Here is a 14884-nt window from a genome sequence, read left to right as displayed (position 1 = left end):
TCACATTTTGGAATCAACAGCCATGATGACACTAAGGTTCACTGGTTTCATGTACTCATGTGTACCGTTCATTATCTGTTGTCCAATTATTCGGCATGCTCGTTCGGTCGGATGGAACGCGTCCCAAAATACATACTCGTCTCTATTGGGGCATAGGTTCGAAGTCACCGTGCATAGACCCGGAAGCCCATTGAATGGTCCTTGTCCACAACAAGCCGTCGTTGATGTTTTGAAACCTACATACATGTTGTTAACATGAGATCAATGTTCAAACACTTATATACTTTTTTTAGATATTATGATATCCAACTCATTAGTTATTAAAAAAACTAACACAAACAACAATATAAGAGTTTATGAGTCGGGTTCAATTCTAATTAAACGTTAGTTAATTGACCTGTTACCTAACCCGTCTTACCACCTCTTGAAGTTGTTAAGGTTAATTCTTACCAAATGCCTTTGGATCAGAGATCATATCATAATTCATGAGTTTGGTGTTGGCGGCAACAAAAACATCGGCATGATACTTGGCATTAAGGTCTTGAACCATTTGGGTGAGTTGTGGCTCGAACAAGGCGGATGCAGCTTGTAGATCAGTCGCACAATCACCGGTTTTACTATGTTGCATTCGTTCGCCTGGTGCGCACCCCAATGGCCCTAATCCCATCACGATCACCCTCCTTGCTCCCAATTCATAAAGTTTCTACATTGTAATTTAATAAACTTTTAATATATTTCAATTGACAAAATGCTCAAATTCAATACATTGTAATTAATGATTATGTATTAGGGAAATAATATTTTGTTTCTAATCGCATCTAATACAAATAAATATTATCTTTAAGTTTTGAAAAATAAAAGTTACTCATTTCATTTTTTTTGAAAGGTAAAAGTTACTCATTTCATGAGTTTAATAGATCATGCTTTGACTTCACAAATTTGTAGGAAATATGTCGTTCTTATAGTTAAACATGTTACGATAATAATAATAAGAATAATAAACAACTTACCTCCAAGATCTTACGATATTCGACTATGAGATAGGTAACGTAATCAGAAAGAGAAGTTAGTTGAGACCTAGCTGAACCAGGAAACAAGTAATAGTTGTTTATAAAATCGTTGCCACCCAATGAAATGAGGACCAATGCTCGATTAACAAGTTGTTTAGCTTTTTCATCACCAATTGCAAGACTTAATCTTTGTTGGTACTCTTTGAAGTACTCCAGTTGTAATGGCATTCGTAAAACATTTAGCTGTAGAATAAAACAATAATTTGTATTAATCATTGTGTCACACAGATAACATAAGACCACCTGTAGTGGCACGTTATATCACACATTTTTGTATATGGCGCCCCCATAATGCTGTCAACACCACTACGGCGGGCACTATGAGGTGTTTTTTTCCTTCTCCCTTAAAAATCATAGCGGCGTGAGGGGGGGGGGGATTATTTCATATACTAACTAACACACATATATATACATATATATAAAGCCCCATACATATATAACCCCACTACACTCTCCTGTGATATAAAGCCCCACAAAGTCCCCCTTTTACGCGTTTCGCCACTTGTCGCATAACGCCCTCTTAAGGGGCTTTATGACTACACATTGTAGAAATATTATTTTAACTTAAATTTCATTAAAATTTCAATTATTTTAACTTAAATTTCATTAAAATTTCAATTATTTTAACTTAAATTTCATTACAAATTTCAAATTTGTAATGTACTTCAACTCTATGCTTTCCTTGTTGCATAAATAAACATTATTACCTTCCTAAATTGAATTTAAACTTTTAAAGATGTGTGGTGAACAATGAAAATGTAACTCCAGATTTTAAGATTAAAATGTTTATTTATAATTAAATCAAACAAAAATACATTTGAATGTATGTTTATAAAAACAAAATACATAAAATAAAAATTAGTTAAGTTGTATATTTATAAAAGTAATATAATTTTGACTTACAAATTGGAACCCAGTGTCGTTTAATATACCAACTCCGGCCGAAGCAAAATTGGCACCAATGAGAAGTTTTTGACCCGTGAGTTGAGGATTCAAATATGGTAATGTGGGTTCAGACCCAATATACTCACCTGAAAAAAAATATAAAACATTAATAAAAATGATGATTAAATTAAATATATAGTCATTTTTTTGAACATAAAAATGATGACTAAATTAAATATATAGTCATTTTTTTTAACTACAAATATATAGTCATTTAACTCTAAAAAGTAAGAGCAAAAAACCAAACTGATAACATCTGGAATATTGAGGCCATTGGAAAAGCGACCGGTAGGACTATGATCCGGAGAATCGATGCCATAAGGGGGCATGTCCGCACGAGCACCCGTGATCAAGAAATTATTGTTACCATTATCAACTAACGAGTCTCCAAACACAAAAAATGGTCGAGCTTGTTTTTGTTTTGGGCTAACACGAGGCCCCTTTGGTGTGGAACCACCCCTTTTGGGCGCAACATGAGGCGCATTGGGTGCACCATGATTCCCTTTGGGTGAATCATGACTTCCCTTGGGTGCATCATGATGGCCCTTGGGTGAATCATGGCTACTCTTGGGTGCGCCATGATTCTCATAGGGTTTAAAGATGATCTTGTCCCCGCCATGATCCCCCAAAGGGTCAAAGATAGTTTTGTCGGGTGTGGTACTAACACTAACCCATGTGGTTAAACACAACACTAACATGAACCAAAGGCTAGCCATTTTTTTGCAGATGGATTTCAAATTGGGAAGAGGCAATTGAAGAGAAGAATAGTTTATGGGTTTATATAGATGATTAGAATAATACGATTATGAACATTTGGGGTCATGAAAATATGGAATTAAATGTAATATAATTAATTGTGAATTTAATTGTACCAAATCACAATCTTTTTTGTAAAGGGTAAGGCATCAATGTGGTCAACCATTATATAATTATTAACTATATTATTAATTACTTTTTTAAAGCAAATTTGGATCACGGACCACCGGAGTATCATCGTGCCACCAGCGGAACCACCCGATCATATCCATCTCCACTAGGCATAATGCATATCAGGAGAAAACCCAATAAATATGGGAAAAAACCCCCTTGTGGGAATTGAGACCTATTGGTCCCAAAGTCTTATCCCACCCCCAAGATGTCGCTAGACTATAAACATCTTTCTCCTAAAGTGTTTAAAGGCTTTGCCTTTGACAATGAAGCACCACCCCATTGATAAACCTTTCATTTTGTTGATCATTTTTTTTATATTTTTTTGTGTCCTGATCCCATAAGTAAATGCACTTTAATGCATGTATTTAAAAATGCACAAGACATTTTAAGTTGTTTCTTTTCAAAAAAAAGTTCTACAGGTCAACCGCCCCGCTTATACCATTTTGTTATTTTCACACCTTGGTCAACCTATGATTTTAATCTCTTATACATGACAAAGTAACCTATGATTTTAATCTCTTATACATGACAAAGTAATTAATGAAATTCGAATTCAATAAATAGTCATTTTGACTTTCAATTCAAGTCAAAACTGAGATTACTAACATCTCAACGACTAGGGTGAGTGTAAAACCAAATTAACCAAGCCATCAACGAAATAATTGATGAAATTGAACCATTAATAAACTAATGATCCTATTTATTTCCACCCAACTTTGGTCATATATAAGTAGTTTTTGGCCATTGACTTTTATATGTATAAATGACTAATTTGAATACTAATTCGTTTTATAAATAAGCCTACGTAATACGGTCCATGAACCTGCTAGAGACCACCCTGCTTTTAATTTTAACATTATATATTACTAAAGACTTAAATATAGATTTTAACTTAAACGAGTTGTCTCGAGCTTTTTATAAGTTGAACTCGAGCTCAAATTTTAGCTAGTTAGATATAAACGAGTCCAGCACGAGTTGACGCTGGCTTGGCTCTCACTAAATAGTCCTAGATGTTTCTACTTAATTCAACAATGTTTTATGCTAGTATAATGTGACTTATGGGTGTTTTGGGCTTAAAATTACATGTATTTGAGTGGATCAAATGTGTTGCAGTTTCCTGGGCAAAAACTGAAACAAAACCAGCTCTGTGAGCCAAAATCATTACATTGACCAATATCAGTCAACCATAATTGATCTGATATAGGTTTTTTTTTACGACAAGCTAACCTATTTTTAAATTCTCATGTTAACCGCTCATATCTGCACTTTGTAAAATTTGAACCATCCACCTCTTTGAAAGAAGAGAAGCACAATACCACTAGATCATGAGACGATCCCCACCTAGGTATAAAACCTATTTGACCAAAACCCAAGTATCACCAAACCTCTATTAATTAGTATAATTTAAAACCCGTTAAGCATTGTTCTTAAAAAATAAATAGTTTAGAAACAACTGAAATGGTGTTACATACAACATGAAAATGTTAAACCCATTTATGTATTGTTGAAACAATGGTTAACACAAGGATAACCAAGAGGGTTGTTTCACTTATGGGGTTCAACCTCTTCTCTTGCTCGTATCGGTGGCCTGAGATCTGCAAAACAGTAAACACCATTAGTCTCGTTAAGAGGGGGGAAGGGGATTTTCCCTCTTAACCAGGCTCCGGCGTGAGAATAAGTACTGCTCTGAGAGGAATAAAACAGTGTGTGTATAGAGTGAGTAAAGAGAGCCAAGATCCTGAACCTGAATGATGAAGGGTCCTATTTATAGCCGGATGGTGAAGAAGGAGGAAGCAGCTGTGCCAGCTGTGGGTGCGCGCCAGCTGTCCGACCAAGGGGAATATCCTCTTGGTCTGCTCTGTCGCGAAGGGTGTAGTGGTACACGTGGCGTCCTTGTATTCGCTTGCGCTGGGTACCTCGTACTGGTCGCGTCAGCCCTGCTCCCTGGATTGTCGCAGGCCTATGTGGCCTTCTCTCAATGGTGACACGTGTTGTCCTTTATGTTGGGCAAAGCATCTTTGATGCCAGCTGTGAACCGCCTAGATGCCTTCTGGAAGATTCTAGAATGTTCTGGTGACATGGGTGCCTTGTGTGCACAAAAGTGGTGTGGTCCCTGCCGTGTAGGCAGGGAATTGGGACCATACCTCTTCAAGTCCCCCCAGTCCAGTGTGCCTTCTAGTTGAGTTGATCGTCTAGGAGGGATTCTGGACTTATGAGAGTTGTGAGTTCTATGCATCGCGTTGAAGTTGATGAATATAAAGTGAGCCGAATGGACGCATGCCGCATGGGTTTTGGCCCTTTGAAAAAGGTGAGCCAAATGGACGCATGCCGCATGGGTTTTGGCCTTTTGAAAAAAGTGAGCCAAAGTGAGCCAAATGGACGCATGCCGCATGGGTTTTGGCTCTCTTGAAAAAAGTGAGCCAAATGGACGCATGCCGCATGGGTTTTGGCTCTCTTGAAAAAAGTGAGCCAAATGGACGCATGCCGCATGGGTTTTGGCTCTCTTGTAAAAAAAGTGAGCCAAATGGACGCATGCCGCATGGGTTTTGGCTCTCTTGAAAAAAGTGAGCCAAATGGACGCATGCCGCATGGGTTTTGGCTCTCTTGAAAAAAGTGAGCCAAATGGACGCATGCCGCATGGGTTTTGGCTCTCTTGTGCTTCCTTCTGTTGGAAGTTTGGTGGTTATGGGGAAGTGTTTGGTGTGACCGTCTGGCGTCCCTGTCTTTTCGGAGATGAACAGTTGCTTTTGCAGTGACTTTCTGTCACATCAGCAGACCCTGTCGCCCATGCTTCCCGAAAAACGAGCCGACGTCTTCTCTCTCCTGTGACGTGTCAGTCATCTATTGGGTGCTTTTCCTGCTCCCTGACGTTCCACTACCCATCGCATTAAATGCGACGGGTATAAATATGGGGCGGTTATCTCTTTCTTCCCTCATTTTCGAATTCTAAGTGTGATTTCTCTCTATCTTCTTCTTGTTTGTTCCATCTTTCACATTTTCAAATCATCTTCTTCTTGACCTTTATCATGGCTGATAAGAATCCAACTCAGAAGAAAAGGAAGCATAGAGGTAGGGCTCCTCCTGGTCCAGACCAAGCTGTGATTAACTGGAAGGAGGAGGAATTTCAGATGCTTGTGAGGGGGCATAACTTTCGTCCTGAGTGGGGGGCTCGTTACCCTCCCTCTGGATCCACTGCATTGGATGCCCCTCCGGGGTTTATCACGTTGTATGCTGCTTTTTTCCGGGAAGGCAATTTTAGGTTGCCGATTACGAAGTTCACTGTTGCTGTTTTGAGGGGTTATGGGCTCCATATTTCTCAGATAAATGCGATTGGGCTCCCTCGGATTACCCATTTCGAATTTGTCTGTAGGTCTTACCGTGTTGAGCCTACGTTTGAGATGTTCAACGCTATCTACAGCGTTTCGTATACCAGTGGGTTTTACTCTTTTCAGGCTAGGATGGGAGTTGCTCAGGTGTGTTCGGTTCCGATAAAGGGCATTCATGATTGGAAACAGAAGTTTTTTTACATCCGCCGAGGTGTGATTCCGACGGATATGTCATATCGGCAAGTGAGTCAAGGGATCCCTAAGGTGGATGTTCTTCCCAACTATGGTGATCAAGACTGGTTTAAGAAGATAACTGCGAAGCCGACTGCTATTTCTCAACTGGATGAGATGGCTTTAGTTGGTGCAGGGATGAGTTTGCTGTGGGTTCCTAAACATCCGCTGGGTCAGCCTGCGTATAGCCATAAGGGCAAATGTATTGTTCTTTCGTGTCTTACCACTTGATTATTTCCCTTTATGTTTACTATGCGTCCTTATTTTTGTTGCCATTTTGCAGTTGGTTATAGTTTGTTGAATGCCTTGGACCCTAAATCAGCGGGTGCCATGGTTGAAGCTATCCAGGCTGATGGGAATCCGACGTGGTTGGATCAGATACGGGACCGTTTTCTGCATCCTACCGACGCTAGTTTGAGCAGATACGCGAATGAAGTTCTAGGTGAGGATGATTGGGATGACTTTGTCGACTCTGGTCGAGAGGAAGTCATTATCCTTTCTAGTGGAAGTTCTGACCGGGATGTTGAAGATCTAATGTCTCATTCCGCGCGTGCAGGTACCACGCCTGGTGGTGTTGCGGAGCCGGTACATGAATTTGTTGAGGATGATGATGATGCGGAGGCGTCTGTTGATCCGTCTGCCCAGTTGGAGACGAGGAAGAAGGCAAGGACTGATAGATCTGGAAGAAGGGAAGAGAAGAAGGAGGGCGGAGCTGCTGGATCTTCTCGTAAGCAACCTTCTACTCTTCCTTATCTAGATTATGTGGTAGTGTCTGATACATTGTCTGGCCTAGGCCCTGGGGAGGTGCGTCAGGGGTCGGATCCTGACGATAAGGCCACTTTGACTGAGCATATGAAGAAGAAAGCTCTCGATGATCACAAACGTCGCCTTGATGAGCAGGCTGCTGCTGTTTTTGCTGCCAAGAAGGCAAAGCTTCAAAAAAAGGTCCCCCCAGCGCCCTCAGAGTCTGAGATTGATTTGGGCGTGTTTAGTGGAGGTCGTGGGAATTTGTTGGAGGAGATATATGCTGCCTCTGCTCCTCTTCCTGGTAATTTTTCTTTCATTGTACGTTTGTCGTATCTTTCCTTGGATTGCTCTTTAATTGTTGTCTTATGGCAGAATCCAAGACTAGCAAGAAGCCGCGGCCGGTGGATATTTCTCAGATTACTCCACCTACCTCTCCTCCTTCGAGGACTGTTGGCTTGACCCCTCCTCGAGATGGTGTTGATGCAACTGTGAAGGGCGGTGAAGGGTTTGTTGAAGGTATATTTGAGGGAGGTGACGCTGCTGGAGGTGATGTTGGGGGTGATGCTGGTGGAGGCAACGGTGCCGGAGGTGATGTTGCTGGAGGCGATAAGGGTAAAGGTGTTGAAGTGGAGATGGAGTCTAGTGAGACTACTCCGCAACAAACCATTTACACAAAACGCCCTCCCGTTGAAGGTGGAGCCACTTCTGGCTTTGTGCGAAGTCCGCACTTTGAACAAATTCCTGATGATTCCTGGGGTAACCCAGCTTGTGATGATATGCCTCACGTCCCCCGTTGGAGCCTTACTCAGGGCTCTCGAATGACTGACTTACAGAATTGTCATGAGTTTTTCTCTCTGTCACTTCCTCCTGCCGAGAGAATGTTTCAGAAAAACCGCAACCGCTTTGCCCTTATAGATGATCATGTTAGAGCTGGGGTTAACTTCTTTGCCACTTCTCAGGAGATTCTTCGCGAATGGCGATCTATGGGAGAAGAAACTCTGGAGTTTGAAGAGGCTAAGAAGGCGTTTTCTGAAGAGAGAGAGAAATTTAATGCAGAGAAAAAAGGTTTGCAATGGCGGGTTGCTGAGGCTGAGCGGAAGCTCGAAGAGCAGAAGCAGTTGAATGAGCAAAAACAGAAGGATTGGGAATCTGCATGTGCTCGTACGAACTCGGAGATGCAGTCGCAGCGTGATGCTATTGTGCGGCTGTCTGGTGAGAAGACGGCCCTTGCTGATGAGGCTCATTTGGCGCGTCTTGCTGCGGAGAAGAAAGAGAAGGAGTACGTTGCGCGGATCGATAAGCTGGAGCTTCTTGCTCAGGAGAAAGCTGTGGAATGTGAAACTGCTCAGCGCCTTCTTGATGAGAAGGCGGCTGAGTGTCGTGCTTCTGAGCTTCTTGCTGAGGAGGCCTCAGCTGATAGTAGGTGGTTGCTTTCCCGCGGTGTTCCTTTGGTAACGTTTTTGATTTTCTCATTTCGTTTTTGCTTTTGTGTATTCTTGTTCTTACTCGATCTCGTTCTCATGCAGCTTGCTGATCGTATTTTGCATTCTGATGAACTTGCGCGCTATATGTTTGAATTGGGTAGGGCAGGGTATAATAGTGGACGCAAGTTTGGGTATGCTGAAGGCAAACTTGCGGCTGCGAACAATGAGAAGGATTTTCACTTTGAGCTATATAAAGATGATTGTGATGCTGCTTATGCTGAGAAGCGAAAAGAGTTCTCGACGCTTGATTTAGCTGTTGTTCGGGCCTCTGGGAAGTTGGCGCACAAAGCGAATGGGGTGGCTTTGTTGAAAAAAGCCTTGGGAGAAGATGGCGATGATGCTGCTGGAGGTGCTGGTGTGACAACTCGAACTTTAGACCTATTTTTGTGTAACGTTTATGAACATGACACGACTATATGAACTTGATTGATTAAGCGAATATTTATTGAATGTTATGTGATATGTGTGTTTTAATGAATGTATACATGATATGTTAAGTGTATGTATATGTGTTACATGAACCCAAACCGCACATCATGAACGAAACGTACAAGATTCACCGATCGCACAAGTCCTTTGGACTACATCACTTGCATTCGGACGTAAAGGGCGGCCCAAGTGTGGGTTCGGCCCAACCCCTCTCATGAACCATTAACACTTAGAAGTTAGTAAACTTCTCATTATTTTGCCAAACATCAAAACACACAAAACCCTAGACGACCTTCTCTCTCTCGTTTTGCTTGGAACCCGACGGCACAAGATCATCCTCTTATTCGGATCACACTTCCCTACTTGTAATCGGTTAGTGTTTGTTTGCGTATTCTTGCTGAATGATGTTATGGTGCCATGTTTTGTTTTAATCGATTAGAGTTGTTGATAGGATGAACAATATGAACTATATATGGATTAGCATGAGAATAACTTAAAACCGATGTGATGATGTTTGTTGAATTGCTGTTAAGATATATGATTCGAATTGTTAACTTGTCGATGTGCTAGTAAATCAGGATTCATAATAGGTTTGTATTAGGATGCTTAAATTGATCGGCTGTGATGTGATTGAACTCGGTTAATACGTTTAGATTGTAGGGTTTAATCCGGTTGAATGATGATAAGTTGTTCATATCTTGTTCGATTAGAAATTGTGTGAAAATGCTTGTTGATCGATTTCATGATTGAATGGAAAGTTGGAAACTGTTAATTGATTTACGAGAAATAAGGAAACTGGTTAATTGATTGTAACCAAATTGGCAAGAAATCCGGACCATTGAAACAGCCGCACAAGACCTATGGATCGCACATGAGGTCGTTCGCACAAGGCTGCTTGGACGACCAAGAAGTCCAAATCGCACAAGTTATCATGTTGTGGGAATGGGCCGGGCAGCCCACTCTATCGGATCGCACAACCCAAACTGATCACACAAGATCAGTCGGGCCGCACAAGATGATCACCACGCACAAGGTGTTCCTCATCGCACAATGTGTATTGGATCACATAAATTGATAAGCTGTTGGGCCGAATAGCCCAAGCCATGAACCGCACAGCAGATCCGATCGTATAAGCCCATCCGACACGCACAAGATGTTTGTTACTTGTTCTATTTGGGCCGTGAATGTTTAAACCATTTAACTGTATGATAGGCCGGGTATAGTTTGGGCATAGTCATGTGATCGCACAAGATGGTTGGGCTCGCACTAGCTCCTTGGCCCAACCATCCGAATCGCACAAGTGGGGTATTTAATGTGTTGACTGTTTACGTGCATACGTGTTTACTATGACGTATATGTGCATTAATTGAACCGAACCTGACTCGTGTGGTAACCCTGTTAGGACGAGGTTGACCATTTTAGTTCAAGAACCTTTTATCGTGTATCTGCCGAGCAAACCAAGGTGAGTTCACACAGCCAAGGCATGGGATTCCCGGGTTGGGAATTGGGTTGGATATGTTGGAAAGAATTACTCGTAATTACGCATTCACTAGACTATAGACCATCGTCCTCAGGATAGTCAGGACACGTTACGTAAAGCCTACGTAACCCAGTAATTGCCATTTGTCTCCCGGGTCGGGAGGACACGTTACGTAAAGCCTACGTAACCCAATACCATCTACTGTCTTCCGGGTCGGAAGGACACGCTGCGTAAAGCCTACGTAGCCCCCCACGCGTACAACTGTCCTCGGGGAAGGGCACGTCACGTAAAGCCTACGTGACCCCGTACGTATTCCTGTTCTCAGTTTAAGAAGAACACATGGTTGCACTAGTCTAGTAAGTACTATAGTGGGAATCCCCCATTATAAAGGATAAACGTGAGAATCCCTCACCAGTAGTATATACGTGTATGGGAAGCCCCCACTAGATAAACTTACGCATTAATGTTATGAACTTACTTTCTGTGAACTCGCTCAACTAGTTGTTGATTATTTGCTGCATGCCTTGCAGGACCATAGGTACTCATGGAGGTTGCACAAGGAGGAGCAGGTCGTTGTGGGATAAAGATCATGAACGATATTTGAACTTATGACTATTTTGGGTTTACATTACTATGCTTCCACTACTTAAACAATGTTTGGTTTTTGAACATCAATCATGTTGTGATGAATTACATTAACTACTTTTATTATTAATTGCTATGTTTGATATGATTGATGGCTTGATCCTGGTCATGTCACGCCTCCAAGCGGTGGTATTCCGCGTGTGGATTTTGGGGGTGTGACAGATTGGTATCAGAGCCATTGGTTATAGAGAACTTGGTTTTAATATGGGAAAACGTTTTTATTAAAACCGGACTATAACCAGAACAGTGCTCTCAACGATCCACAACGACGCTTCGCTCCACGTGCAAGACTCGACATCCTAGGTAATAAGGTTTATGTTTATTGCCTGTTTGCTAGAACTGCTTAGAACTTTGCTCGCATTACGTTTAGATACACATGATACTATAGCATGAGAATCCCTACGTGCTTACACTTTTCTGTCATCGCCCTACTCGCGAACCACTCTCACTTACGTTACTTTTTACAATGAAGATCATGTCTGGACGAATCAACATGACTCAAGCCCAGCTAGAGGCTCTCGTTCAAGCTCAAGTTGCTGCGGCACTTGCAGCTGCTCAAGCAGGTAGTATACCCTGCAGTATAGATTCATACTAGGATCTCTAGATCCTACATTAACTCTCGTATTTAACTTCGTCCTATTCGTACACAATAGGTCAACACGCGCAGCAGCCTGTCTGCACATTCAAGAACTTCATGGACTGTCGTCCAAATTCTTTCAGCGGCACCGAGGGGGCAGTGGGACTCCTCCATTGGTTTGAAAAGCTAGAGTCAGTATTCGAAATGTGCGAGTGCCCTGAGGCTCGCAAGGTCAAGTATGCCACCGGCACCTTGGAAGGAATCGCGCTAACCTGGTGGAATGCGCAGGTGCAAATTCTTGGGTTGGCAGCTGCTAACGCCACACCCTGGAACGATTTTAAGGAACTTATAAAAAGGGAATATTGCACACGTGAAGACATTCACAAGCTGGAAGACGAGCTGTATAATTTGAAAATGGTTGGGTCAGAGATTGAAGCGTATACTAAGCGGTCGAACGAGCTGGCCGTGCTGTGTCCAACCATGGTGGACCCTCCATACAAGCGCATTGAGATGTATCTCAAGGGATTGGCGCCAGAAATCCAGAGCCATGTCACATCGGCTAATCTCGACAACATCCAGGATATTCAGCGTCTCGCTCATCGTATCACCGACCAGGCAGTGGATCAGAATAAACTGCCTAAGCGTGTCAGCGCTACTGCTACAGTCACTCCTTCAGCTACTCCTGCTACTACTAGCGACAGCAAAAGAAAATGGGATGGAGATTCTAGTAAAGGTTCAGCATCCGTTCAGTCTCAAGCGCAGCAGCAGAAGACTGACCACTACCAGAGTCCCAGTCAGCAATCCTCTGGTGGTCATAGACGGGGAAGATATCAGGGATTTCACCCCAAGTGTCACAATTGCAACAGGCACCATAGCGGCCCATGCAGCAAGGGTCGTTGTCAAAGGTGTCTCAAGATGGGGCACGAGGCTAAAGACTGTAGGAGCCCTCGTCCTGCAAATCAGAACCAGCAACCTCAACTACCAGCTCCGCAGAACCAGAATCAGCAACAGCAGCCACAGCGTGGAAACCGGGGATGTTTCCAGTGTGGGGCTGAAGGCCATTTTAAACGCGACTGCCCTCAGTTGAACCAGAATCGCAACAACAATAACCAGGGCAACGGGAACAACAACGGTGGGAACAACAACAATAATGGCAACGAGGCTAGGGGACGCGCTTTTGTGCTAGGTCGAGGTGACGCAGTGAACGATCCCAACGTTGTTATGGGTAAGTTTCTCCTCGACAATATTTACGTTACTGTTTTGTTTGATTCGGGTGCGGATACAAGCTATATGTCTGTGAAAATGTGTCAACTGCTAAAACGTGCACCAACACTTTTATCCACCAAACATGTAGTAGAGTTAGCTAACGGTAAAAGTCTAGAAGCCACGCACGTAGTTCAGGGTTGTAATCTTATCCTAGCTGGTCAAGCTTTCTCTATCGATCTCATTCCCATAGTTTTGGGTAGCTTCGACGTCGTGATTGGGATGGATTGGCTATCCCAACACCAGGCAGAAATCTTATGCAGTGAGAAGATAATTCGTATTCCTCGTTCTGGTCAAGAACCTCTCGAAGTACAAGGCGACAAGAGTGGTGCGGTGGTTGGCATCATCTCTTTCTTGAAGGCTCAGAAATGCTTACGTAAGGGTCACACAGCCATTTTGGCTCTTGTTTCGGATGCATCGACGAAGGAAAAGAGACTGGAGGATATACCAGTTGTATGTGACTTTCCTCAGGTATTTCCTGAAGACTTACCTGGATTACCTCCTCATCGTCAGGTCGAATTTCAGATCGAGCTCGCTCCAGGAGCAGCACCCATAGCTCGCGCACCGTATCGTCTAGCCCCATCAGAATTGGAAGAATTGTCAAAGCAGCTACAAGAGCTCTTGGAAAAGGGCTTCATTCGTCCAAGCTCTTCGCCTTGGGGAGCTCCAGTACTTTTCGTGAAGAAGAAAGACGGTACGTTCAGAATGTGTATCGACTACCGTGAACTCAACAAGGTGACGGTGAAGAACCGTTATCCTCTACCGCGCATCGACGACTTATTCGACCAGTTGCAAGGGTCGAGTTACTATTCGAAGATAGATTTGAGGTCGGGGTACCATCAGCTGAGAGTCCGGGATGAGGACGTCTCCAAGACTGCATTCAGAACTCGTTATGGCCACTACGAGTTTCTCGTCATGCCATTTGGGTTAACGAACGCGCCTGCCATATTTATGGATCTTATGAACAGGGTGTGCAAACCCTATCTTGACAAGTTTGTCATAGTATTCATCGACGACATTCTGATCTACTCCAAGAGTCAGGAGGAACACGAGCAGCACCTACGCCTCATTTTGGAACTCCTTCGGAAGGAACAGCTATACGCTAAGTTTTCGAAATGCGACTTCTGGCTTCGTGAAGTCCATTTCTTAGGCCACGTAGTAAACAAGGATGGGATCCATGTCGATCCATCCAAGGTAGACTCGATCAGGAACTGGCCTGCACCACGAACGCCAACGGAAATACGCCAATTCTTGGGTTTGGCAGGTTACTACAGACGGTTTATCAAGGATTTCTCGAAGATTGCGCAGCCGCTTACGCTACTGACACAGAAGGGTGTCACCTACCGTTGGGGAGATCCCCAGGAGACTGCTTTTCAGCACCTAAAGGATAGACTTTGCAGTGCACCTATCCTCTCTCTGCCAGAGGGCACAGATGACTTCGTGGTTTATTGTGATGCATCCATTCGGGGACTTGGATGTGTGTTAATGCAGCGCGACAAGGTTATTGCTTACGCCTCTCGTCAACTCAAGGTTCATGAACGGAACTACACGACGCACGACTTAGAGTTGGGAGCTGTTGTTTTCGCGCTTAAGATATGGCGACACTACCTGTACGGTACCAGGTGCACGATTTACACCGATCACAGGAGTCTCGAGCATATCCGTAAGCAGAAGGATTTGAATATGCGTCAACGACGATGGGTCGAGTTACTGAACGATTACGAATGCGCTATCAAGTACCATCCAGGCAAAGCCAA

At 43.2% G+C, this 14884-nt stretch overlaps 1 protein-coding gene across 1 annotated transcript; it reads right to left on the bottom strand.

The window, feature by feature from the left end:
• LOC110943372 (GDSL esterase/lipase At5g33370) lies at nucleotides 1–2731 on the bottom strand. Its single transcript, XM_022185123.2, has 5 exons — nucleotides 2263–2731; nucleotides 1974–2101; nucleotides 1011–1253; nucleotides 451–703; nucleotides 1–236 (listed from the first exon to the last, which is right to left on the bottom strand). Exons 1-5 carry the CDS (start codon nucleotides 2729–2731, stop codon nucleotides 1–3), a joined length of 1329 nt encoding a protein of 442 aa, XP_022040815.1.
• Between the last annotated feature and the right edge of the window lie 12153 nt (nucleotides 2732–14884).

This window comes from Helianthus annuus, chromosome 5, assembly GCF_002127325.2.
Source record: "Helianthus annuus cultivar XRQ/B chromosome 5, HanXRQr2.0-SUNRISE, whole genome shotgun sequence".
Taxonomy (NCBI): Eukaryota; Viridiplantae; Streptophyta; class Magnoliopsida; order Asterales; family Asteraceae; genus Helianthus; species Helianthus annuus.
Note: the sequence above shows the minus strand (reverse complement) of the source record. Positions and strands in the feature narration are given on the sequence as shown.

What these genes read in the sequence shown, in the direction of transcription:
- LOC110943372 (XM_022185123.2), bottom strand. Translation starts at nt 2,731, where the DNA reads ATGGCTAGCCTTTGGTTCATGTTAGTGTTGTGTTTAACCACATGGGTT. An exon ending in ACGACACTGGGTTCCAATTT is followed by an intron (nt 1,254 to 1,973) that starts GTAAGTCAAAAT and finishes TTTATTCTACAG; the next exon opens with CTAAATGTTTTACGAATGCC. An exon ending in AATATCGTAAGATCTTGGAG is followed by an intron (nt 704 to 1,010) that starts GTAAGTTGTTTA and finishes ATTACAATGTAG; the next exon opens with AAACTTTATGAATTGGGAGC.